Source organism: Mauremys mutica, chromosome 2, assembly GCF_020497125.1.
Source record: "Mauremys mutica isolate MM-2020 ecotype Southern chromosome 2, ASM2049712v1, whole genome shotgun sequence".
NCBI classification, from domain to species: domain Eukaryota; kingdom Metazoa; phylum Chordata; order Testudines; family Geoemydidae; genus Mauremys; species Mauremys mutica.
In genome coordinates, this window is record NC_059073.1 from 282,532,541 (window position 1) to 282,560,253 (window position 27,713).

A 27,713-nucleotide genomic window follows, 5' to 3' on the forward strand; every position below is an offset into this window, starting at 1 on the left:
CCGAACCCCTGTGAAATAAATACACTATACTATATTATACTACAAACAAATAAAGTTAACTACAACTATAAACATCTGAACTATATACTTAACGAGAGAAACTACGAGTAGCTAGGGAAGTGGAGGTCAGCTAAGCTGCGCTCCACTGTTCCAACGACCGACACGGGCGATAAGAAGGAACTGAGGAGTGGGTGGGTCGGCTGGTGTATATATCCGACGCCATGGTGGCGCCACTCCGGGGGGCGCCCAGCCGACCCACTGAGTTGCTAGGGTAAAAGTCTTCCGACGAACGTGCACGCGGCGCGCACACACCTACATGGAATGGATATGAGCAATCACTCGAAGAAGAAAGAATATATTTCCAGATAGGCACAAAATTCTGCAGTGTTGTTGTAGCCATATTGGCCTCAGGATATTAGAGACACAAGATGAATGAGGTAATATCTTTTATTGGACCAACTTATGTTGGTGACAGAGACTGTAACAGAGTCAGGTCTATCCCCCCCCCCCAGCCTGTCACCAGTTTCCTGGGAGTGCCTTTTGTGTGCCAGGCCCCAAGGACCTACACAGTTCCACAGAGACAGGCCCATGGTCTCTAAGACTGGGCCTTTGGCACCAGCATCCCATGTTTCTCTCCATTGATCCCGGCAGTGAATCCAGCCAAACCAGAGTCCTGTGGGAGGCTTGTACTGTGCCCCTTCAGGACATAATGCTTTCAGTGAGTATTTACAGTGACACACGTAGCCTTTTCAAAACAAGGTAACCATTTATTAGTCACCTGGCTACAGAATCTGAAAATCCTTATCTGAACACAGAGAGGTAGAAGTTAAGCCATAGTCCATCCTGGCCAAGCCTTGATGAGCCAGCCAGGTTGTGATGGACTCCATCTCTGGCTCTCTCCCCTCTGTCCTGCAGATCTGAGCTCCTGAGTCCCTCCAAAAAGCCCCCTTCTACCAGTCACCTGACACATCATTCTCCAGCTCAGCTCACAAGTCCAGCCTCCTGGGGTTTCCTTCTGTTAGATATGATTGTTCAGTCACTGGGGCATCTTTGTGTCTTGCTGGATCCTCTGTTGATTTGGGTCAGTTTGGGCCAGTTTTTTTAATGACTGTATTCATTCCTCCACAGACAGCAAGGGGACACGCACACACACATCCTGCATTGTTCCAGGAGCAGTGTTAACCCTTTTGGACCCACTTGGAACATAAGAATGGCCATACTGGGTCAGACCTAAGTTTCATATAGCCCAGTATCCTGTCTTCCCACAGTGGCCAATGCCAGGTGCCCTGAGGGAATGAACAGAACAGGTAATCATCAAGTGATTCATCCCCCGTTCGTATTTCTTCACACAATGCACAGTCAACCTGTGGAACTCCTTGCCAGAGGATGTTGTGAAGGCCAAGACAATAACAGGGTTAAAAAAAGAACTAGATAAGTTCATGGAGGATAGATCCATCAACAGCTATTAGCTAAGATGGACAGGGATGGTGTCCCTAGCCTTCATTTGCCAGAAGCTGAGAATGGGCGACAGGGGATGGATCACTTGTTGATTACCTGTTCTGTTCATTCCCTCTGGGGCACCTGGCATTGGCCACAGTCAGAAGACAGGATACTGGGCTAGATGGACCTTTAGTATGACCCACTATGGCTGCTCTTATGCTCTTATGTTTGATTTTAATGAAGCACCTAACAATGATAATCTATGCATTTGAAATAACTGCCACAGAAAAGCCACCGCAAAACCAGTATACAAGCTGAATGGAAATCATCTGTCATATGACTTACAGTACTTTACAGTCATTATAAAAAAGAAGTTACCCCTGTGCTAAATATTTTTTCCATCTCCCAACCAGTCTGAAACTTCTATCAACTAGTCTGAAAATACACCTTTCTGCCCTAAGCAAAAAAGTCATATCTTGGATATTAAATTAAAGCTATGTAACACCTCTGCATACAATTATAATTCAACCTGAGATGAGATTAAGTAAAAATTTACCAGGGCACCGCTGCTCAGCAGGATCATGAATATGATAAAGCTTTCAAACCAGCTATGTTCAACAACTTTGTAGCAGGTTTTCCTCAGGTTCCACCATGTTTTGCCTGGAAACTTTGTGATATTCACCACACAGCAAGGGAAATGTCGAACACAGCCTGAAAGAGGGACACATGTTACATGAGTACCCAGTATCAGAGGGTATTCACCCACGAAAGCTCATGCTACAAAACGTCTGTTAGTCTATAAGGTGCCACAGGATTCTTTGCTGCTTCATGAGTACCCAGGGCAGCCATGGAAATTTCTGGGTTCAGGGGAAAGTCTTTAGTCCCTCAGAAACTTGTCTGTCTCCTGTTTCCTCTTTCTCAGTTCTTTATTATTTGAAAGCAAACTACAAAATTATTTTTAAGTGATTACGAATATCTTGCACCCATTAGTGAGCTATCTTCCAGCTCACTGGAAATTGGTAAGAACACTGGGGGTGCGCTCGGAATGCTGATGACTGGGTTTACAGAACAAAGGCAAAACAACAGGATGGACCTCATGGCATTGGAGATTTACCAGCTCTCTCAATGCCATGGCTAGCATTGAGAGATGGAAGAACAGCACAACAAGCACAAGGAGTCATTGTATCTTAGAAATTAGAGATGAAGATAATCTGTAGAGTCATCTAGTCCATCCCCCTTGGGACTGCAGGATTGTTCTCCACCTTGTCATTTCTAGTCATTTATCCATTCTATGTTCAAATGTACAAACTGACTGGGTTTCTACTACATAATGTGTACGAATAGTCAAGTGTCTAGTTGATCTTACAATTTAGGAAAATGTAGGTTGAATATCAGGAAAAGTTTCCTTTCAATCTCAGCACATCACTCTGTAGCGGCAAGGACTCACCAGTGCGGCACCTCCTTTGGGTCATCCTGGGAATTAGCTCTTGTCCAGCCCAGAGCACTCTCTGAAGACTGGGCCCCACCCATGTCCCTCCCAGACCCCGGTGCCCCTTTCCTCAGGGTTCTGCCCCAGAAGTACCCCCACTCTGGGTCTCCCCTCCCTGGGTAACCCCCAACCCTCTAAACCCACCTTGCCTCAGTGGCTACTGCCAGTCATCATCCAACTCCCTTTCCCTGGGGCAGACTGCAGTCTGTAATGGCCACTCATCATCAGCAAGGGGGTAGGACCTGCTGCCTTTGTCTATCGTCAAGCTGCCCCTCTGCAGCCCCAGTACTTTCATAAGCCTTCAACAAGGCCTGAAGCCTGGGGGTTTACCAGGCTAGAGCTCCCCAGCACCCTATGCCCTTCCCCAGCACTGCTCCGCCTCAGGTATCTTACTCCCAGGTAGCCAGCCCTTCCCACTCCCGGGCTAGAGTGAGACGCCCCTGTCTCCTGGTCCCACAGCCAGGGCTGGCTCCAGGCACCAGCTGAGCAAGCTCGTGCTTGGGGCAGCAGATTCTAAGGGGCAGCATTCCGTCCAATCTTAGGGCGGCACGGCCGCCTTTTTCTTTGTTGTTGTTCGCTGCTCTGGCCACCCTGTAGGGGGCGGTGGCGCAGAGGAGGGGAGCGCCCTGCTGGGAGCTGGCTGAGCGCTCCATCTGCCCCAGCCAGTGCCAGGTCTGAGCAAGCCCGGCAGCCAGTGTCCTTCCCTCCCCGCCGACTGGAGCGGCGCAGAGCCCTCCCAGCAGGCGGCACAGCGGGAGGGGCTGAGTGGTAAGCACTCTGCCTGAAGGAAGCCCTGGCTGCTCCCCTTCTCTCTCTCCCCCGCGCTCCCTCCCCCACCCCCCGCTAGCAGGGGCGCGCACTCCACTGCCTGGGGTACCTCTGCTGCTCTAGCCGCCCTGCAGGTTTTGGGTTTTTTTTTCACCGCTCCAGCCACACCCCGCAGGTTTGGTTTTTTCTTGTTTTTGTTTTTTTTTGCTTGGGGCGGCAAAATGCCAGAGCCGGCCCTGCCCACAGCCCTTTCATCCAGGTCAGCTGTGGCCTGATTGAGCTAGCCAAATCTGTGGCTGCTTCCCCAATCAGCCTAGCTTGGCTGCTTTTAACCCCTATTCTGCAGGATATACTCATACTCATACTCATACTACACACTCAAACTTTTTAGTACTTATTTAATTATAGCTGGGGCAGGTAGAACTGCCTATGACTAAGGTTGCCTGACACTTCCCATTATAAAACCGCATTTTCAGTTCCCTTATAACTTTGCCAAAATTTAACTATTTGGGTGGAAATTTTCCTTGCTGGGTGTCTGTCACAAGCCTGTGTAAGCCAGACCTTAATTTGGCCGTTTGTGCATATGGACTATGATACAGTCATTAATTACACGATCACATACTTTTTTTTCCCCACTGGACCCCGGTCTCATTCTGTGCATAAGGATGGACCTGCTCTGGGAATGAATAAGGGTTGTGGTAATGAAGAAAAGTGTAATCTATAGGATCCTTGCCTCATTTATTCCAAAAGCCAAATGTTGTATAATGCATGAGGCAGTGGACTGCAGGAAGAGAAAGGATGGCCTCATGGTTAAGGCAGGTGAAACATGCCTTGGGAATTAGACTATACCTCTGTCTCTGCCATGGGAATTAGACTATACCTCTGTCTCTGCCACTGACTTCTTATGTGGTGCTAGTCAAGCCACTTAAACTTTTCACAGGAGGTCACTAAATATATGCTCCTCATTCTCTGGGTGCCTAACTAAAGACCTTGGGGGGAGTCTCATGAGCAGAAGTGCTGAGCACACACAGTCAGTAACTGAAATTAATGTGATCTGTGCTTTGATCATAGGAAGTGCTATATAATGCGAAATACTCTGAAAAATCAGGTCTTAGGTGTTTCAAATTGGGCACCCAAAATTAGTGGATATTTTTTAACTTAATCTCCCTGAGTCTCAGTTTCCCATCTGTAAAATGGGGAAAATACCATCCCCCTCACCTTAGAGAGATGTTGTGGGGACACATTAACTACTGTTTGTGAAGCACTCATGTACTATAGTGATAAGCAACAGAGAAAAGCCCATGAGGAATTTAATAATGCTGTCTTCATAGGAGATTTTGTACACTAATGCGAGGAGCCTAGGTAACAAAATGGAGGAACTAGAGATACTGGTGCAGGAAGTGAAACCAGAGATTATAGGGATAACAGAAACATGGTGAAATAGTAGTCATGACTGGAGTACAGAAACATGGTGGAATAGTAGTCATAACTGGAGTACAGGTATTGAAGGCTATGTGCTGTTTAGAAAAGACAGAAATAAAGGCAAAGGTGGTGGAGTAGCATTGTATATCAATGATGAGGTTAACTGTAAAGAAATAAGAAGTGATGGAATGGATAAGAGAGTCGATCTGGGCAAAAATCACATTGGGAAAGAAAGCTACTAGAGCCTCCCCTGAGATAGTGCTTGGGGTGTGCTATAGACCACTAGGATCTGATTTGGATATGGATAGAGACTTCTTTAATGTTTTTAATGAAGTAAACACTAATGGGAATTGTGTGAACATAGGAGACTTTAACTTCCCAGATATAGACTGGAGGACAAGTGTTAGTAATAATAATAGGGCTCAGATTTTTCTGGATGTGATAGCTGATGGATTTCTTCACCAAGTAGTTGAAGAACTAACAAGAGGGGATGCCATTTTAGATTTGGTTTTGGTGAGTAGTGACGACCTCATAGAAGAAATAGTTGTAGGGGATAACCTTGGTTCGAGTGATCATGAGCTAATTCAGTTCAAACTAGATGGAAGGATAAACAAAAATAGATCTGGGACTAGGGTCTTTGATTTCAAAAGGGCTAACTTTAAAGAATTAAGGAAATTAGTTAGGGAAGTGAATTGGACTGAAGAACTTGTGGATCTAAAGGTGGAGGAGGCCTGGAATTACTTCAAGTCAAAGTTGCAGAAACTATCAGAAGCCTTCCAAGAAAGGGGAAAAAATCATAAGCAGGAGTTGTAGACCAAGCTGGATGAGCAAGCATCTCAGAGAGGCGATTAAGAAAAAGCAGAAAGCCTACAAGGAGTGGAAGATGGGAGGGATTAGCAAGGAAAGCTACCTTATTGAGGTCAGGATATGTAGGGATAAAGTGAGAAAGGCCAAAAGCCATGTAGAGTTGGACCTTGCAAAGGGAATTAAAACTAATAGTAAAAGGTTCTATAGCCATATAAATAAGAAGAAAACAAAGAAAGAAGTGGAACGGCTAAACACTGAGGATGGAGTAGAGGTTAAGGATAATCTAGGCATGGCCCAATATCTAAACAAATACTTTGCCTCAGTTTTTAATAAGGCTAATGAGGAGCTTAGAGATAATGGTAGGATGACAAATGGGAATGAGGATATGGAGGTACATATTACTACATCCAAGGTAGAAGCCAAACTTGAACAGCTTAATGGGACAAAATCGGAGGGTCAAGATAATCTTCATCCAAGGATATTAAAGGAACTGGCATGTGAAATTGCAAGCCCATTAGCAAGAATTTTTAATGAATCAGTAAACTCAGGGGTTGTACCCTATGACTGGAGAATTGCTACTATAGTTCCTATTTTTAAGAAAGGGAAAAAAGGTGATCCGAGTAACTATAGACCTGTAAGTTTGACATCTGTAGTATGCAAGGTCTTGGAAAAAAATTTGAAGGAGAAAGTAGTTAAGGACATTGAGGTCAATGATAATTGGGACAAAATACAATATGGCTTTACAAAAGATCAGGTTGGTTTGGCACAATCTATCTCCTTCTTTGAGAAGGTAACTGATTTTTTTAGACAAAGGAAATGCAGTGGATCTAATTTACCTCAATTTCGGTAAGGCATATGATACAGTTCCACGTGGGGACTTATTAGTGAAATTGGAAAAGATGGGGATCAATATAAAAATTGAAAGGTGGATAAGGAACTGGTTAAAGGGGAGACTATAATGGGTCATACTGAAAGGTGAACCGTCAGGCTGGAAGGAGGTTACTAGCGGAATTCCTCAGGGATCGGTTTTGGGACCAATCTTATTTAATCTTTTTATTACTGACCTTGGCACAAAAAGTGGGAATGTGTCAATAAAGTTTGCGAATGACACAAAGCTGGGAGGTATTGCTAACACAGAGAAGGACCGGGATATCATACAGGAAGATCTGGATGACCTTGTAAAGTAGAGTAATTGTAATAGGATGAAATTTAATAGTGAAAAGTGCAAGGTCATGCATTTAGGGATTAATAAAAGACGGTTACTCACCGTTGTAACTGTTGTTCTTCGAGATGTGTTGCTCCTATCCATTCCAGTTAGGTGTGCGCACCGCGCATGCACGGCTCTTCGGAAGATTTTTACCCTAGCAACTCCGGCGGGCCGGCTGGGCGCCCCCTGGAGTGGCGCCGCTATAGCGCTAGATATATACCCCAGCCGGCCCGTCCGCTCCTCAGTTCCTTCTTGCCGGCTACTCCGACAGTGGGGAAGGAGGGCGGGTCTGGAATGGATAGGAGCAACACATCTCGAAGAACAACAGTTACAACGGTGAGTAACCGTCTTTTCTTCTTCGAGTGATTGCTCCTGTGCATTCCAGTTAGGTGATTCCCAAGCCTTATCTAGGCAGTGGGGTCGGAGTGAGACGTGGCAGAGTGTAAGACTGCTGAGCCGAAGGCTGCATCGTCTCTGGATTGCTGCACCAACGCGTAGTGGGAAGCGAAGGTGTGGACAGAAGACCAGGTGGCCGCTCTACAGATATCCTGGATGGGTACATGGGCCAGAAAGGCGGCAGACGAGGCTTGCGCTCTTGTAGAGTGAGCGGTGAGGCGGCTAGCTGGCACACGAGCAAGCTCATAACATGTCCGGATACAAGATGTTACCCAGGAGGAAATCCTCTGAGAGGAGACCGGCTCGCCTTTCATGCGATCAGCAACCGCTACGAACAGCTGGGGCGAACGCCGGAAGGGCTTCGTCCGCTCTATATAAAAAGCGAGGGCCCTGCGGACGTCCAGGGTGTGAAGCTGTTGCTCACGACTTGAGGCATGCGGCTTCGGGAAAAAGACTGGAAGGAAAATGTCCTGGTTTAGGTGGAAGGCCGACACCACCTTAGGGAGGAAGGCCGGGTGAGGTCGAAGCTGCACCTTGTCGCCATGGAAGACGGTATACGGTGGACCAACCGTTAGGGCACGGAGCTCGGAAACTCGTCTCGCTGAAGTTATAGCAACGAGAAAGGCTGTTTTCCATGAGAGATAGAGCAGGGAACACGTGACCATGGGCTCGAAGGGGGCTCCCATAAGCTTGGCCAGAACTAGGTTCAAATCCCAGGATGAGGTAGGACGCCGTATCGGCGGGTACAAGCGGTCTAGGCCCTTAAGGAAGCGGGAAACCATCTGGTTGGAAAAGATGGACCGCCCTCCTATGGATGGACGAAAGGAAGACACAGCTGCCAGGTGTACCTTCAAGGAGGAGACTGCGAATCCTTGTTCCTTAAGGGACCAGAGGTATTCCAGGATCGTAGGAATAGGGACCAGGAAAGGATTAAGGCCTCTCTGATTGCACCAGAGTGCGAAACGCTTCCATTTCGCGAGGTAGGTTGAGCGAGTGGAAGGCTTTCTGCTTTCCATCAGGACTTGCTGCACCGCCGCCGAACAGTCACGCTCCGCGTGGGTCAACCACGCAGGTACCAAGCTGTAAGATGGAGGGACTGTAGGTCTGGGTGGCGGAGTCTGCCGAAGTCCTGCGTTATGAGGTCCGGCCATAACGGAAGGGGAATGGGATCCTGAACGGAGAGCTCGAGCAGCAAGGTGTACCAGTGCTGCCGTGGCCAGGCCGGAGCGACGAGTATGAGGTGGGCCCTGTCCGTCCGAAGCTTGAGTAGCACCCGGTGTATGAGTGGGAACGGAGGGAAGGCATAGAGGAGGTGATCTGTCCAGGAGCAGAGGAATGCGTCCGACAGGGAGCCTCGGGAGCGACCCTGGTAAGAACAAAACTGGTGGCACTTCCTATTCTCCTTGGAGGCAAACAGGTCTATCCGGGGAAACCCCCACCTTCGGAAAATTGTGTGCACCACATCTGGACGAAGGGACCACTCGTGGGAGAGGAACGACCTGCTGAGATGGTCGGCCAGCGTGTTCTGCACTCCTGGAAGAAAGGACGCTGTCAGGTGAATCGAGTGGGTTACGCAGAAGTCCCACAGGAGCATCGCTTCCGTGCAAAGTAGGGAGGAGCGGGCCCCGCCCTGCTTGTTGACATAAAACATCGCCGTCGTGTTGTCCGTGAACACCGCCACACAGCGCCCTTGAAGATGGGCGTGGAAGGTCTGACACGCCAAGCGGATCGCTCGCAGCTCCCTGATGTTGATATGTAGGGAGAGCTCTCGGGGCGACCAGAGACCCTGATTAAATGGTCGGTATGGCTGCTGCTGAAACGACCTCCGCTGGGTAGCCGGTGTGTGCATACCCAGGGTGCAGATGGCGATTCTACCATCTTTGAGGGTCTGAATTCTCGAGTCCGTTTTCTCGGAAAAGAGACCCTTAGTGTCAAAAGGGAGGTCTTGCAGGGTGTACTGGACCTCTGGCGGCAAGGTGGAGGACTGCAACCAGGAGATTTGTCTCATGGTAACTCCCGAGGCCAGAGTTCTGGCTCCTGAGTCTGCTGAGTCCAGAGCGGCCTGGAGGGAGGACCGGGAGGCTTTCTTGCCCTCCTCAAGGAGGGCTGAGAATTCCTGTCGGGAGGCTGTTGGGATCAGCTCCGTAAATTTGGAAAGGGACACCAAAGTGTCATAGGTGTAGCGACCAAGGAGAGCCAGCTGGTTGGCAATCCGGAGCTGGAGACCACCGGCCGAATAGACCTTCCAGCCCAACAGATCCATTCTCCGTGCGTCCTTGGACTTTGGCGCTGGAGCGGGTTGCCCATGTCTCTCCCGGTCATTCACGGACTGCACTACGAGGGAGTCCGGAGTTGGGTGCGTGTAAAGGTACTCGTACCCGGTGGGAGGAACCGAGTACTTGCATTCCACCCCTCGAGCGGTGGGCGGGACGGACGCCGGCGACTGCCAGATGGTAGTGGCATTTTTCTGGATGGTCCGAATAAAGGGTAGGGCCACCCGCAGCGGGGCCTCAGCCCCAAGCACCCTGGTCACCGGGTCGTCATCCTCCGTGACCTCTTCAACGGCCTCTTCAATAGCCTGTGCCACCCGGCGAAGGAGGTCCTGGTGGGCCCGCAAGTCAATCGGTGGGGGGTCCGATGTAGATGCCCCCGCCACCGCCTCATTCGGCGACGAAGAAGAGGACAGGCCCTGGACCATGGCTTCTGGAGGTGGTTCTTCCAGGGGGTGGGAAGCCGCAGCGGCTATGGGATGCTCTGCCGCTACAGGTGGCGGTGGAGCCTCAACCAGAGGTGATGGAGGAGGCCTGCTGACCATGGCTTCCGGCACCCTGTGGTTGGAGCCCCTGGGTTGCTGAGGGAAGGGGAGCCCTTGAGCCTCGTGGTAGGCCCAGGGGGCCCAAAAGCCCCACTGCTGCGGTCTGTGGTCTTGCCCTTGGGGGTCGGCCCGGAGATCTCCACCGCTGTCCGCCTGAGAGGCGACCGAGGGTTGGCGAGAAGGCCATGGGGGGGCAGAGGCGCTCAGGGACTGCGCCGTCGATGCCGCCGGTCTGTCCCTGGATGGTGCCGGGGATCGGTGCCGGTCGTCACGGTGCCGGGAGCGAGAGCGGGACCATCGACCGTGCCGGTGCCGGGAGGTCGACCGCGATCTCGACCGACGTTGGTGGGAGCGGCTTCGCGAGTCGCGGTGCCGGGACCGGTACCGGGATCCGGACCTCCTTCGGTATCGACGGTCGGGTGACCGAGACCGGGATCGTCTCCGGGAGTGCGACTGGTACCGCGATGCGGAGCGGTACCGGGACTGCGACCGGCGCCGAGATGGGGAGCGGTACCGAGATGGTGATCGGTGCCAGGATCTGGATCGGTGCAAAGGCGACCGTCTCCGGGATTGGGACCGGGACCTGGAACGCCTTCTATCCCGTCTGTCAGGGGAAGGTGGCCTCATCATAGCCGGCTTGCCCACTGACTGTACAGCCCGCACCGGCGGTGCCGGGGGCCGGAGGCTCGGTGCCTCTGTGAGCTCTATGAGCTCTCTCGCCGTCGAGAAAGTCTCGGGAGTGGACGGGAGAGGCAGCTCGACTACGGTTCGCACCGGGGAGCAGGGCGGTACCGGACTCGACGGCTCTTGCGGCGCCGGAGTCGACGGTACCGTGCATGGTCTGTGCACCCCCACAGTCGGTGCCGGGGCGCCGGTGCTGGCTTTAGAGTTTTAACATCTCGGTGCCGGACCGGCTCGGGACTGCTGGTGCGCTGTGTGCCGAGGAGGACTTTGGAGCCGCTTTTGTCGGCCCTGCAGGGCTAAGTGCCGACTCCATGAGGAGCTGCTTAAATTTAGAGTCTCTCTCCTTCCTTGTCCTCGGCTTGAATGCCGTGCAAATTGGGCACTTATCTGGTCGATGGGACTCTCTGAGGCAGCGCAGGCAGGAGTCGTGAGGGTCACCAATCGGCATGTGCCGCTGGCAAGCTGAACAGGGCTTAAACCCCGGTGCCTTGGGCATGAGCCCGCACCGGTTGTGGAAAAAGAGGGGCTAGCCCCCCTAATTCCCCTTACTACACTAACTAACTAAACTATTTAACTATCTTAACTAACTATATACACTTATACAAGGAGATACACTAGGGTTGTGGAGGTTAACTGAGCACTCCACTGTTCCAACGGCCGTCACGGGCGGGAAGAAGGAACTGAGGAGCGGACGGGCCGGCTGGGGTATATATCTAGCGCTATAGCGGCGCCACTCCAGGGGGCGCCCAGCCGGCCCGCCGGAGTTGCTAGGGTAAAAATCTTCCAAAGAGCCATGCACGCGCGGCGCGCACACCTAACTGGAATGCATAGGAGCAATCACTCGAAGAAGAACAAGAATTTTGGTTATAAATTGGGGACGCATCAGTTGGAAGTAACAGAGGAGGAGAAGGACCTCGGAGTATTGGTTGATCACAGGATAACTATGAGCCGCCAATGGGATATGGCCATTAAAAAAGCTAATGCGGTTTTAGGATGCATCAGGCGAGGTATTTCCAGTAAAGATAAGGAGGTGTTGGTACCATTATACAAGGCACTGGTGACACTTCATCTGGAATATTGTGTGCAGTTCTGGTCTCCCATGTTTAAGAAGGATGAATTCAAACTGGAACAGGTACAGAGAAGGGCTACTAGGATGATTCGAGGAATGGAAAAACCTGTCTTATGAAAGGAGACGCAAAGAGCTTGGCTTGTTTAGCCTAATTAAAAGAAGGCTGAGGGGAGATATGATTGCTCTTTATAAATATATCAGAGGGATAAATATCAGGGAGGGAGAGGAATTATTTAAGCTTAATACCAATGTGGACACAAGAACAAACGGATATAAACTGGACGCTAGGAAGTTTAGACTTGAAATTAGACAAAGGTTTCTAACCATTAGAAGAGTGAAATTCTGCAACAGCTTTCCAAGGGGAGTAGTGGGGACAAAAGACATATCTGGCTTCAGAATTAAGCTTGATAAATTTATGGAGGGGATGGTATGATGGGATAACCTAATTTTGGCAATTAATTTGGCAATTGATCTTTGATTATTAGCAGGTAAATATGCCCAATGGTCTGTGATGTGATGTTAGATGGGGTCGGATCTGAGTTACTACAGAGAATTTTTTCCTAGGTGCTGGCTGGTGAGTCTTGCCCACATGCTCAGGGTTCAACTGATCGCCATATTTGGGGTCAGGAAGGAATTTTCCTCCAGGGCAGATTGGCAGAGGCCCTGGAGGTTTTTCATCTTCCTCTGCAACATGGGGCACGGGTCACTTGCTGGAGGATTCTCTGCACTGTGAAGTCTTTAAACCACGATTTGAGGACTTCAGTAACTCAGATATAGGTTAGGGGGTTGTTACAGGAGTGGGTGGGTGAGATTCTGTGGCCTGCATTGTGCAGGAGGTCAGACTAGATGATCATAATGGTCCCTTCTGACCTTAAAGTCTATGAGTCTATGAGATTTTGAATAGTGTACAATATATAAGGCATGGGACCACATATTGATCAACAAAGAGAAAACAAAATATTGAATAGCTGCTTATCAAGCGAGAATCATCCATTCTGTGCACTGAAGGAGGCAGGGGTGTTATAGAAAAAATAGTATGTGATCATGCAATTAAAGAATGTATCATAATGCATATACAGAAAGAGGCCAAGTTAAGGTTGCACAGATAACTTTAGCTCTGGCATGTCCTAACTTTTGAGTGCTTCACTTTGAAACTTTAATAATGTTATTTTAACATCGTTTTTTGTTTGTAATTATTATATATCATGCATATATAACGTCCTAGGAGTGCATGTCATGGATATCTGTGTATAGCCTTAAGGAAGTCCTTTGCTTCCTTATTGTTTACAAACTTCAAATACTTTCAGATGATTACCACATATCTACATCTAGTGCATAGGAAGAGGGTAGTATACTTTTAAATGGTTTGAGAGTCCTGTAGTGGTATTCACTGTGTTTTATGTTTTGAGGAGCCACCAGGACTAAGCAGAGCAGGGATATGTGTAGCTAGATCTTACACATTTATAAATATTTAATAAATGTGGTTATTTGGGACTGAACTGCCAGTGCGGTTTCTTCTTATTATTTTTGTTGTGTAAATAGCAAAATACATACCGCCACCTTATTTCGATGTATTAATAAACATTCTTTAAAATCTTGTCTCATAAACTCATCCCTACAGACCTTTAACCATGTTTGGTTTTCTCCTCTGAATTCTGTCCAGTTTGTCAACAAGAAATGAAAGTAGTGTTCTAAGAATAGTCTCACCATAAAGAAAGGGACCATTACTTTCCCTGATCTATAACAAGTTACAGCTCATATATAATCCAGAAGTGCATTACACATTGTGCTTGATACAGGGTCTTAGACAAAGCCCACTGAAAACAATTGGAGTCTTTCTACTGGCTTTAATGGTTTGGGATCACACTCACATTGCATTACAAGTTATATGTCATTTTTTGTCCAATACCTTACTTTATTCTCTTTTGAAATGACTGCTTCCAAAGTTATCTTTATTTTGGATTATTTTTGCCCAAATATCTCAGCTTGTATTTTCTAAGATTAATTTCATTGTATTACTTGCCCCTGTGTTTTAAATCTCCTTTTTATTATTTCTTTGTCAGCACTGGTGTTTGCAACACTTCCCAGTTTAGTGACACAAACAAATTTAATTAACATGGTGTTTTTCCTCATTTCAAAATCTTTAGTGAAGGTGTTAAATAGCACCGGACCCAAAGCTGAGCTCTTCAATATCCCCCATTTATGAATTGTCCACAAACAGCTTCCAGTTTTCGTAAATGTATTTGCTATTCAAAACTACTAGCTGAATCACTTAAGAGCAATAATTATTGGTCTACAGATTGTTTGTGATCAGGCTGTTGTGAGTATTCATTATTCAAAATTCAAACTGTATTGGCTTCATAAGGCCCTGGTTAAATGAATGCAAGTATTTCAAACATTCGCTGTATCTGGTATAATTACTTACATTTATGAGTTCAATGTTTTATTTCTGCCAACATTTTCTAATATTCACTTAAAGGTCGTTGTTTCAACAAACATTCCTGCCATTAAACTGATCTTCTACAGGCCAGCCAGCCTCACCTCAGTCCCTGGAAAAATCATGGAGCAGGTTCACAAGGAATCAATTCTGAAGCACTTAGAGGAGAGGAAAGTGATCAGGAACAGTCACCATGGATTCACCAAGGGCAAGTCATGCCTGACTAATCTAATTGCCTTCTATGAGGAGATAACTGGCTCTGTGGATGAGGGGAAAGCAGTGGACATGTTATCCCTTGACTTTAGCAAAGCTTTTGCTATGGTCTTCCACAGTATTCTTGCCAGCAAGTTAAAGTAGTATGGGCTGGATGAATGGACTGTAAGGTGGATAGAAAGCTGGCTACATCATCGAGCTCAATGTGTAGTGATCAACGGCTCCATGTCTAATTGGCAGCCAGTATCAAGTGGGGTGCCCCAAGGGTCGGTCCTGGGGCTGGTTTTCTTCAATATCTTCATTATTGATCTGGAGGATGGCATGGACTGCACTCTCAGCAAGTTTGCAGATGACACTAAACTGGGAGGAGTGGTAGATATGCTGGAGGGTAGGGGATAGGATGTAGAGGGACCTAGACAAATTAGAGGATTGGGCCAAAAGAAATCTGATGAGGTTCAACAAGGACGAGTGCAGAGTCCTGCAATTAGGACAGAAGAATCCTATGCACTGCTACAGACTAGGGACCGAGTGGCTAGGCAGCAATTCTGCAGAAAAGGATCTAGAGGTTATAGTGGATGAGAAGCTGGACATAAGTCAACAGTGTGCCCTTGTTGCCAAGAAGGCTAACAGAATTTTGGGTTGTATAAGTAGGAACATTGCCAGAAGATCGAGGGATGTAATCATTCCCCTCTATTCAGCACTGGTGAGGCCTCTTCTGGAGTACTGTGTCCAGTTTTGGGCCCCACACTGTAAGAAGGATGTGGAATAATTGGAAAGAGTCCAGCGGAGGACAACAAAAATGATTAGGGGGCTGGAGCACATGATTTATGAGGAGAGGCTGAGGGAACTGGGGGAATTTAGTGTGCAGAAGAGAAGAATGAGGGGGGATTTGATAGCTGCTTTCAACTATCTGAAAGAGGGTTCTAAAGAGGTTGGATCTAGACTATTCTCAGTGGTAGCAGATGACAGAACAAGGAGTAATGGTCTCAAGTTGCAGTGGGGGAGATTTAGGTTGGACATTAGGAAAAACTTTTTCACTAGGAGGGTGGTGAAGCACTGGAATGGGTTACCTAGGGAGGTGGTAGAATCTCCGTCCTTAGAGGTTTTTAAGGTCAGGCTTGACAAAGCCCTGGCTGGGATGATTTAGTTGGGGATTGGTCCTGCTTTGAGCAGGGGGTTGGACTAGATGACATCCTGAGGTCCCTTCCAACCCTGAGATTCTATGGTTTGATGATTCTATGATGATTCTAGGATAATTGCTACAAAATGAAACAATCAAGTGCATAAAATAGATAAATAAAACAGTTCTTAGTTTGACTCTAGCCCTCTTCCTGACAACCTTTGTATGCTGCTTTGGCCCCAATCCTGCAAACACCTTCATACATGCTTAACTGTAAGCAGGTAAGTAGGTTTCAAGAGAGCTACTACCCTGCATCAAATTAAACTCATTCATAAGTGCTTAGGGTCTTAGATGGTAACCTTTGCAATGCAAGATCTACATCTGCCTTGCATGTCCATAGTATCTAGCATATTGTTGGCATGACCAGAATACAAATCAATAATGAAAAATCAAAATATTCAATGGATTTTTGTGTGTGGAATTTACTAGCTATTAAGCTGATCAGTGAACTGCTTATGATCCTTCAACAAGTTTTAATCCATGTGATCTCATATCGCGTGGCACTGAAATTAATATTCCAAGTAAGATTTCATGTCTACTATATCAATTCCTTATGAATTCCTTGTAATAACATTATTGATGATGGATTGCTGTGGATTTATGTAATTCCACTTGAATTTAGCAATGATATTTATAGCATGAACTAATTCAACAGAACCTGTATCCCCTGTAGCTAATCAATTTCAGCTTGAAAACCAGATCCCTAGGTCCAGCCAAGTTACTCTCAGCACAGGACCTGAGATGAACAAAAAAAGGTAGCTGGTAATCAGGGGCCAGTTTTACCTTGATGTAAATTAGAGAACTTTCTAATTTGTTCTAATCTGCAGGTTGCTTTAATCTATGCCAGCAGCAATGGCCTCCAAGGAACTGTTCTGCTGTCTGGAGATTACTGGAGTGCGAGCATTCCTCCCTGATACTTGTGCCAGGGGCAGCATGAGGTGGTGCAGAGCTGGCCATGTCACTGCTGCAGGAGACAGGGTTCCTCTAATCTGGAGAAATCCCCAGCTTCTCTGTTAGAGATCGACATAAAAGGACCTCACCAGGGTCAAAGATCTGTACGTACATTTGCAATTCATAGCCAAACAGGACACATCAATTCCCATTTAAAGCAGCTTTGGGGAGTAGGAACATTTCCACATATATCAGACTAACACAGCAAACTACTGACTTTGTCTAAATATTGTATTCTCTTTCTTGTTTTCAGTTATTCCAGTGTAAAATTTTCCCTTCAACAGTTTCTTCAACCCTCATATATCATGGATCTTTCACATACAACCTCATTTCACTTGCACATTCTGCAGCCAGTGTCTCCATTACAGCTATTTCAACTATATTACAATTAATATATTAATTTAAAGCCTAAAATACAAGCATGGCACCATAATGGTTATCTGCTTCACTTGTATCTACTTCAGGGCTAGTTTATGGAGTCTTTGTTAAAAGCCACAGTAATTTAGTACTAGCAGATACAATGAACCTGCCTCATTCTGAATTTTTGGTCAAAACTCAGAAATGGAAGAGTTGGGTAATCAAAAGTAATTGGTAAAGAAATATAGATGGGTTGCAGGGGGAGAGGCTGGGTGGAATGATAGAAAGGGCCCTGAACAGTGAAGGTAAGGAAAAGTGTGGAGAAGTAGATGGCAGGAGAGATTATGGTAAGGAGGGGCTGTGGGAATCTAGAGGGTTGTTATAATGAGAGAGGTAGCAGGAATGGGGAGCAGGACAGAATCAGGAGAGAGATAGCTGAGGAACAGAGAGGAAGAGGCAGTCAGGCAGGGTTTGTAAGTGAAGGAAGAAGCTGGATGGCAGATGCAGAGCTGCCACAGATAACTGACGTCACAAGGTGGATGGGTACAAGAGATAAAGGGAAAACGTATAAGAAGTGTGGCTGGTTGAACACTAGACTCAAACTGAAACAGCTAATGGCTGGTGGAGGGGCAGAAGGGAGGAGCCTTTGTGTCTTGTGAGCCAGCTGGTAGGAGGAAAGAGCATGTCAGCTGATGGGAGTAGCATTGTGGGAAAGGAATCTGAATACTGTCCAGCTTTCTAAAATCAGTTCGTTCTCCAGGAACATTGGTCTTTTATAATCATAAGGTATCATAACCCAGGTGGAAATTAATCTGTGAATTGACCCTGATGACATGTTTTACCCTGTTACTTCTACTACAGACAGTTCAGGGAGACTACTGTTTGCTCTGAGAAATAACTCTGGTGAAAACCACAGTATTCTTAGTTTTGACTAGAAGGAGACAGCTGTGAAAATTAAAATAAGCATTGAGTACAAATATTGGCATGAAGTAAACTTGTAAAGCTGTGCAGCAATTTAAATTGCATTTCTGGACTTACCATCCTACAGAAATTCAGCTGAATACTAACAAGTTCTCTCCACCTGTTTCATGTGTGTTTGACTATTACAGAGATCTATGGATGAAAAGTTCTATGCAACTACTCAGTAATTATATTATTACTAAATACTCGCAAGTAGACAGAGTGCCAACATTAACTAGGAGAACAGGCTACTTTGGATTGTTTGTCTTACTTCCTAGTCATAGTGAAATTAGCAGATCCTTACCTTCTGGAAAACAGTTATCAGGTTCTTTTAAGTCTTCAGCCAGCTCAGGGATCTGTTTCAGAAGCTCCTCAGGATTTGTCAGATCCACTGTGCTGCCTTCAGAACAGCTGATGTCATCCAGGTGCTATGCAAGAGAAGACAATGTATCATTTTTTGTTTAAAGTAGTCACTGTGTTTTAAAATAAACTGAATGCTCTTCTTTCTACATTCTGTTGCATGCCAGAAGCAACTACAACAGTACACTGTCATCATCAGGAGGGTGCTCTCTGCTGGTTGGGAAGTTACTTTCATACCGTATAGAACAGGGGTGGGCAAACCACGGCCCACGGGCCGGATCCGGCCCCTCAGGGCTTTGGATCCGGCCCGTGGGATTGCCCCCCGTGGTGCTGCAGGCCCCACACCAGTCTCAGAAGTGGCCGGCACCACTTCTCTGCAGCCCCCCAGGGGCGGGGGGCAGAGGGCTCCATGTGTTGCTCTTGCCGCCAGGCACTGCCTCCCGCAGCTCCCATTGGTTGGGAACGGGGAACCATGGCCAATGGGAGCTTTGGGGGAGGTACCTGGAGGCGCGGCAAGGGCAGCGTATGCCCTCTTCCCCCAGGGGCCACAGCGCTTTCCGGAACGGCGCAGCGTGGGGCCAGGGCAGGCATGCAGGGTGTGCGCACCGCTGCCACCCCAGAGCCGCTTTAGGTAAGTGGCACGGGCCGGAGCCCGAACCCCTCCTGCACCCTGCCCCCCAACTCCCTGGCCTAAGCCCTCTGCCTGCACCTCTCACCCCTCCTGCACCCCAACCCCCTGGCCTGAGCCCCTTCTCGCACTCAGCACCCCTCCTGCACGCCAACCCCCTTCCGAGCTCCCTCATATGCCCTGCACCCCTCCTGTGCCCCAATCCCTTGCCCTGAGCCCCTTCCAGCACACCACACCTCCTCCCACATCCCATACTCCCTCCTGCACCCCAACCCCCGCCCCGGCCCTGCATACAATTTCCCCACCCAGATGTGGCTCTCGGCCCAAAAAGTTTGCCCACCCCTGGTATAGAACAATGCCTCCTTCCAGCATTTTACCACCAGAAATGGCTGTGATCTGTTCATGAGACAAGTCTTGCTGTCAGATTGCCTCCGAGGGGAAAGATGCAGGGTATACCTCTGCACCTCCAATTACATCCCACCATCCATTGTTTTTTACTCCTGAACAGGATTCCCTGCTACTGTTTATTTTTCCCTGTAAATTTTCTCTTTTGAAGATTTTGCAATCTCTTCATTAGCATTTGACTCAGTATACAAACAGGTACCCACTGTGAGACATACAATGCCCAATACACACATGATCAGACAGAGAGATAAATGTCATTACTTGCTGCATGAAAGAAACATTCCTGAGATATACCACCACTGGGTTACCTGCCTTGAGAACTTAATTTTCAGTACAGACACATAACTTCTTAAATATTATCAGTGCACACTTTTTCCAGTGATTATGATGTCTAGAAACATCACATGCCACCATTTAGTGAATCATTATGCATATAACTGACCCAAGGGATCCCTGTAAAAACTCTATGAGCCACCTATGCCCTTTGCCAGTTGGCATCCAGACATCCCTATGGATCAGAACTCCATAGTTAAAGGGGAACTGCAAAAATTCAGACAAACTTAAAAATGTGTTTTTATGCACTATAATATCATAAATATAACTTTGAAAGAGCCATTCCATTCTTAACCCATCCAACTTTTTGCTGAGATGGCAGAAGAGAAAGAGCGGTCTCCTTGTTACAAGTTCACAGCTTGAGTCCTTGACACTATTTCCTCTCTGCCTGATTACTGATACCAAACATAGATTTCAAGGTCAGAATGAACCAATGTGATCAGCTAGTATAAATTCATCCATAACTCAGGCCGTAGAATTTCACCCAGTAATTCCTGCATCAAGCCCAACACCTTGTGATCTGTATTTCACAAAGACATCCAATCTTGATTTAAAGACTCCAAGTGATGGAGAATTTACCCAATCTTTGGTAAATTCTTCTAATGGTTGATCACCCTAACTTTAAAAAATCTAAACCTCATTTCCAGTTGGAAATAAACTTAAATAAATAAACTTCCTGCAGCTGGATCATGCTTTACCTTTGTCTGCTAAATTAAAAACCCCATTAGTATCAAACATATTCTCCCTGTATATGCGTCTTACCTGTCTACTGTACTCAGTTTCTGAGAATGTGGTTGGCTTATCATCTTCTTCATAATCCCCACTATCAGAATCTGCCTCAGCAATAGGGACACAGACAAACATGTTGGGGTTGGTGATAAAATTTTCAAGAATGCTAACTGAGCATTTGTCCCCATGTTTCTCAGCCCCATTGTTACTGTGATTTTCTTTACAAATTTTCCCTTCTTTCCCAGCCTCCACACATGCGTTGTTGGCAGCCAATTTTTTTTTCTTTTTGGCAGCTTTCTTTGGATGCTGGCACTGTCCACAACAGTAATTCCACGTTGTGTGTTTCACCAGCTGAAGTCCCCTGTGGATCCGAGCAAATGCAATCTTAAGATTGTTCATCTCTCCATCATCTTCAGGTGCTTGGAGGTTGTCAGCACTGAATGAGTTCAGAAGTAGTGCAATGAACAGGTTGAGAACCTGAACATAATTGAAATAAAAAGAAAATCATGGCAATATAATTTTGAAATGTAAATAATGGCTTGAAGATTAGCCAGTTTCAAAACAATTTGTTCTTAATGCACCAACCTTAACAAGACAAAATGAAATGATTGTTTAGCAAATTATTTTTCATGCAGCATATTTGTCTCTCACAAATGTATATGTTTCCATCATCCTCAAATGAAAATAAAGTAGATTTTGTGTAGCATATTGCCCATACAGGGATATGTATAAAAATCACACAATTTAACTGAAACACAAAAAAGATTAATTAAAAAATTGGTGTATCACAGTACACCATCAATCCCACAAGGAGGAGACAATTACATAAAATTACAGATACACTAATTACGGGGGTGCTGTTCCTTTAACAGGACAAGATTGTTAAAACAGTGTTGGAGAGATTTGTGCAATAGAGCTATCAGCCTGGATTTTAGAGTAAGGGAACAGTCTGGGCCTACTACAGGATAATGAAGGTCTGATACTAGTCTCATAACAGTTTTACCTAGGTGTAATTACACCAGACCTGAGTGGAGCTGCTTCTGATTTGCATGGATATGAGATCAGAATCAGGCTCAGTGTGTCTATCAACTTTGTAGCATTGTAATGAAGAATATTCTAGCACTTACTCCCCTTAGGCAGAGTCAATTTGATTGCAGGTGGCACTATAAAATGTATATCCAGTTAGATGTTGAATATATTGCTCCAAATATAGTGCTGGAGGAGGTTGAATCAGCAGTTATAGAATCATGTTTTTTTCTCCAGGGTTTTCCAGAGGAGGGGGACAGAATATTGGGAGGAAAACCTATTTCTATATTCATTTTAAGATAAAAGAGGGATGAAATGGATACTTACCTTAAAGTAACTGTGGTTCTTTGAGATGAGCTGTCTATATACATTCCACGGATGGTGTGCACATGCCCTTTGCACTCAAGGCATAAAGTGTGGGGCGACCCCAACTGCCCCGCAATTCCTTCGCCAATACAGAATTCTAATGTTATAAGACTGTTGTAGCAGGGAAGGTGGGAGAGGAAAAAATGGAAACACTATTCTGATCTTATCTCTAATCATTAAGGTAATGTCTAACTATTTACAAAGAATGATACGGCCACACAGTGAGTGAAAAGACTCAGATATTGCAGGGTTCTGACTCTGAGTCAGGGGTGGTGAGAAGGAACTGAGTGGCACTTGGGGTCATCCTGCCCTTTATGCCCTTCGCTTGGAGGCACAAAGACACTCAGGATGAAGGCATGGTCCCCAACAGACACTGAGGGCCAAAAGAATCTGAACTTGACTGCACGGGGCACAGGCACACCATCAATGGAATGTATATGGACAAGCCCTGGAAGTTGTAGTATGGGTTTGAAGGGAGATTTTTTAAAATGGGATTCTTGAAAAAAGGTGTTGAAACAAAAGGGAATTTCATTTATGAAGGTCTGACTAAAAGATCACTGAATTCAACAGATGTCTTTCCATCGATTTCAGGTTTGGGTCAGGTTTTAGAGAAGTCTGAGCAAATTGAGAGAACAGAGAAGTAAAATTCCTTTAAAGTCATTGGTAAGCCTTGAATTACAGCTCTGGCAGAATGTTTTGCATTAAAATCCTGGTGCAGATCTGGTGCTGCCGGTATTTTAAGAAGAAGCTCCCACAAATATTTTCCTCTTTGGTGTCATGTCCCAGGAATATGTGTGTTGGGCTCAGAGTGGAGGGGTAATGGACTGGTGAATCTTACATTTGTCATCCCATTTAAACAAATATGGATTTTTTCATAACCAGGCACTCATCCTGTGGGCGAAAGGAACGTTGTTATCCTCATTTTACTGATGGGGAAACTCTGTTTGGGTTTGTTTACAGATGGAGAGGCACAGAGATGGAGTGACTTTGTTAAGTCCACACAATGAGATAGCGGGAGAGCAAAATATAGAATCCAAAAATCTAACAACATGCTCCTGTGAAACATCACTTGTAAAACAGTAAGAAGGCAGGAACAAAATAGAGGATCAGGAGACATTCAACATGTGGAAGTGGGGGAGGGCAACCACCTTTCCACTGTTAGATCTAGTGGTTACCTAGTGAAACTGTATGAGATGTTGACCTCAAAGGGAACTGCCCCCAACAGTGCATCCCCAGCAAATGTCTTCAGCAAAGAGAGGATGGGGACTCTAGAAGACCAGACTGAGAAATTTCCCCAAGGTCAGGACAGACACTCAAAGGACTAGAAGAGACTTCCTTAGGGAACTGTGTCTACCTGATTCTGACATCTCTGCGGGGAACCTTCTCTGCAAAGGTAAGAAGTTGTGGAAAGTGAGATGCTATTGACTAGGAAGGGACAAAGAGCGATTAGTTTATGATGTTAGTGAATTCCCAGCTGAGCTTTCGTAAGCTAAATGTGATATGTATATAGGGCCTGATTTTTAAAAAATGTGCAGACTGAAAACCATGCCAACTTAAAATCTCACAGCAACTCCAGTGATATAATTCAGATCCTCTTACTCTACAATGACAGATGCCATTGAAGTTAAAACTGAATCTTTGTAACCTGTAAGGGACCAAAGACACACAGATGATGAGTTCTTGATTTAGTTCAGTAAATACCCACCAGCCTGTTCATTATAGTAGTGCCCTTCTATAGCACCTTTCATCTCAGGCTCTCAAAGCTCTTGAGAAACATTAATTCATCTTCCAACATCCCAGTGAGCTATAGGGACAGTAAATATCATTCCCATTTTACAGTTAGGGAAACCAAGGGAGACAGAGATTAGGTGACATTGGGCAAGATACAGTGTGAATCAATGATTCACCTAGAAATAGAATCCAAATCTCTTGTCTCCTTGCCTTCATTCTCCACTAAATCACAATCATAAGATGTGTTGAGCAGGGTGGCGGCAGTGGGATAGGGATTTGGAGTAGCAGGATATGCTGGGGACAGGCCTGGGACACAATGGAAGGGTTCTGTGTTTTGTGCAGTGAGAAGGGAACACTCATAATTGGAACATCAGGGAATGCTGCAAGACTAGTTTGATTTAGTATCACTGGACTTGTATACATGAACAGTTAGTTCACATCAAGCTGGGGTGTAAATCTACCCCACATTAGGTTGCTGCTCTTTAAATGTCCGTGTGGACCATGTAACTGCATACTAAAAGGTCCATAGTGAGCTTTGATCTAACCTGCTTTGAAACAGAATAAATGTTCTTGTAGACGAGTCCATTGACTCTACTTCTGTGACTTTCTCCAAACTCTCCCCTGATAAAATGCCAGTTCTGGATGAAACTTTGATTCAGGAAACCCAGCAGCAGAGGAAGAGCAACAGGATTCAGGTATAAACCCTTTCTCAAAGAGGTTGGCAGGTTCAGGCCAGCTACTGGCAGCTAGTCTGCTAGGGAGGTTGTCCCAGTGTCCAACTACCTCAATGTATGTGGACTGTTTGGTTCTTTTGTCATAAGATCAAGGTTGTAGGAGTCCATGATCATTTATGATGCTTCGTATTGGACAAGACAGTTATGCTCAGATGGCTACCCCTTCTCCTGCCACATAAAGTTTTTGACAGCTTGAAATTGTTTTGTTTTATTGCACTAAGCTTCTTACTATAAGAGATGACTGCCAGCTCCAACTTACAATTTTAAAATAACACATATAATGAGAATCTTTGGTCCTGAGACTCTTATCATTTGCACCAGTGGAACTCTGTTAACTCAGATTGAGGTACTCCGGATTTATACTGGTGTAAGCAAGAGAAGAATTGGATCTTGTACCCCATGAGATTTTCACTGTATATATTTAATTTTGCATTGTGTTTTGAAATATGAGACTGTAGGGGGGGTGCCATGTAAACATCACAAGCTGATGTTTTTGAATAACTCTGAATGTCCTGGGTTTGTAATGTTTGTTTTAGGAGTAATTACAAACATCCCTGTAATGTTTGGTACCCTTAAGCTACTCTTATGTGCTTTCAACCTTAACTCCAAATGAACTTAATTTTTGTGTGGGAATAATAAAAATATTCAAATCTTAACTTTAATAAAAAAAAAGATTCCACTGATACGCAGAAAGCAAGTTGGCAATGAAAATGTCATCTCAGAGTTAATGGGCCAGCATTCCCTTTTATGTATGCTACTTATACAATAGTGTAATTACACTGATTTCCATATAGTCACTCCTGATTTAGCCTAGTGTAAAAGAGAGAAGTAGAGCCAATGTCTGGCATCTAAAGAGACCTGAATTATGAGCCTGCATTGAGCTATGTACCGGCAGAATTCTGATTTCAGTGTGGCTACATATGGGTCCAGGGTCTGATTGCAAAGAACGCGGTGCAGACACAAGTTTTGATAATTATACGCTTAGTGGTAATTTACACCAAACTCCTGATAAGAAAATTAATTCTTGCCAGTATTTTTTTTCCTGTTAGAAAATTATTCCTCCCTGGAATGAACACTGTCATGTGAAAGAGTTCATTGCTACACTACTGAAAGTGTCTTACTTAAATATTAACAAGAGTTCTAAAGGTGAAAGACAAATGGGATTTTCTAGAGCACAACATAGTGTGACCTCTTTACCAACATCCCTGGGGGACTTATCATTGAGTGATAAAAAGACAAGTCAGTATATCGTATACTATATATGCAATAAGAATAGAAAAATAGCTGGAAACTCACCACTAGGTTTCCTATCACCATGACGAGCAAGAAGACTGGAAGGCATAGTCGTTTATCAACTACCACCATACAACTCCACATGGTCTCAATCCATTCTCCACACAGAATTCGGAATATAATAAGGAATGAGTGGAAAAAATCCTTAAAATGCCAACGTGGCTTGCAATCGTCACTTATTTTACAGCATTCTTCAGCATATTTTTCCCCAAAAAGTTGCATTCCTACCACGGCGAAAATAAAGACTATGATCGCCAGAACCAGGGTGAGGTTACCCAGGGCACCCACTGAGTTACCAATGATTTTAATGAGGGTATTTAAAGTTGGCCAGGATTTTGCCAGCTTGAAGACTCTCAGCTGTGTAAAAAATAAAACATAGCATGAGATAACAGAAGATTAGATATTCCTCACATTGCATTGTTTAAAAATGGTTAAAAACATTATATATACATTTTAAATTATTCAAACACTGTGAAATGTAGGGTATTTTAAAGTCTATATATGATCAATGCAATATAGACATACTGATTTGCATATGTGTTATATCACTATCCCCTGCTCTTTATCTGTTTGTGTCTTTTTGCTCCAGGGTAATGACTGTTTCTTATCTATCTTTATAGAGTCCAGCCCAATAAGGCCCCAATCCTGGTTGTTGTCTTTGCATACTTCCATAACATAAATGATTATTATTACCCCTACTAGTAATTTATTACCAACTTGTAATTTGAATGTCTCAGGAAATAATCTTGGGGGACAGCATATTGGCAGATTTCATTCTTCCAATATTTCCATGTCTCCTGGAAACAAAACTTTAATAACCTTCCTGATTAACCTAATTAGTACTTGATTTTCATTTACAAAAATCAAATTTTTATATGCAAATGGCCTAAATTTTAGACCCACAACTCCAAGTTACTAGGAGTTATGGATGTTCAGCACCTCTAGACACCAGGCTAAGTACCTATCTTGAGTTTTTTTATCTCATCCATCACCATAATATACAAGGCACATAACCAGAAAAACCCCTTAAGCATATGCTTAATTTTGAACATGTGAATAGTCCTATTGATGCCAAAGTTTCTAGCTAAAAAAAATACTGATATATATTATATGGATAGATAAACCAGTCACCTCTCTAAAACTCAGGCTAGTAGATGTGCCTAACCATTATATAATATAAATAATGCCTATTATATTACAATTTTTCTCCATCTCCTGCTCTGCTTCTTCTTTCTCAGAGTCTCTGCTTTTGCTTTTCATTCTGTTCATTCTCTGCTCCAGCTTTCACTATATATTAATGTTGGGGTTTTTTTCTACCTCATTCACTACATATGTTTTTAACCGTCTCCGAGTAAAATACAAATGCCGTATTAGTTTCAGTCAAATCCAAATGGGTTTGAAATCTGACAAAATGTCTTTCCCATTTATAGTACTGAGGGTTTACAAATTAATTATCCTTGCACTGAATGGGGGGCACTGACATCCTCTCTATTATATTCATGCAAAAGGTTTTATGAGATTGAATCAGTATGAGACATTACCAGTCTGAAAGAACGTAAAACTGATAGGGTTCCTCCTCCTTTTCTGCCTTGACCTCTAGGTATACCCAGTTCAATTAAGCTTATGGTGACAATTATGCTGTCAAAAATATTCCAGCGTTGCTGAAAATAGTAATAGGGATCTAGAGCAATGATTTTCAAGACCATTTCTGCAGTAAAAATGCCAGTAAAGACCTGTGACAAAGAAACAGTAAGTAATGTCAGCCAAAAGGGTACCATAAGCACATCTTCTCTCTAGACCACCTTCCTTTAAATATAATAGCATAGCTATAGATAGGTCAATGAAATCTGAACAGCAGATCCTACTTTTATCATGTAATCATATAATGCATTGTCATAAAAATTCTAAGCTTT

General features: G+C 45.1%; 1 protein-coding gene across 1 annotated transcript in view; it reads right to left on the reverse strand.

The window, feature by feature from the left end:
* LOC123362850 (sodium channel protein type 5 subunit alpha-like) overlaps nucleotides 1-27,713 on the reverse strand; it is a 121,649-nt gene that overhangs the window by 50,814 nt on the left and 43,122 nt on the right. Inside the window, exons 15-19 of the mRNA XM_045003356.1 lie at nucleotides 27,342-27,533; nucleotides 25,804-26,157; nucleotides 20,684-21,127; nucleotides 18,500-18,623; nucleotides 1,997-2,151 (exon numbers count right to left, since the gene is read on the reverse strand). Coding sequence (XP_044859291.1) covers nucleotides 1,997-2,151; nucleotides 18,500-18,623; nucleotides 20,684-21,127; nucleotides 25,804-26,157; nucleotides 27,342-27,533 — 1,269 coding nt within the window. The remainder of the gene's footprint in view (nucleotides 1-1,996; nucleotides 2,152-18,499; nucleotides 18,624-20,683; nucleotides 21,128-25,803; nucleotides 26,158-27,341; nucleotides 27,534-27,713) is intronic.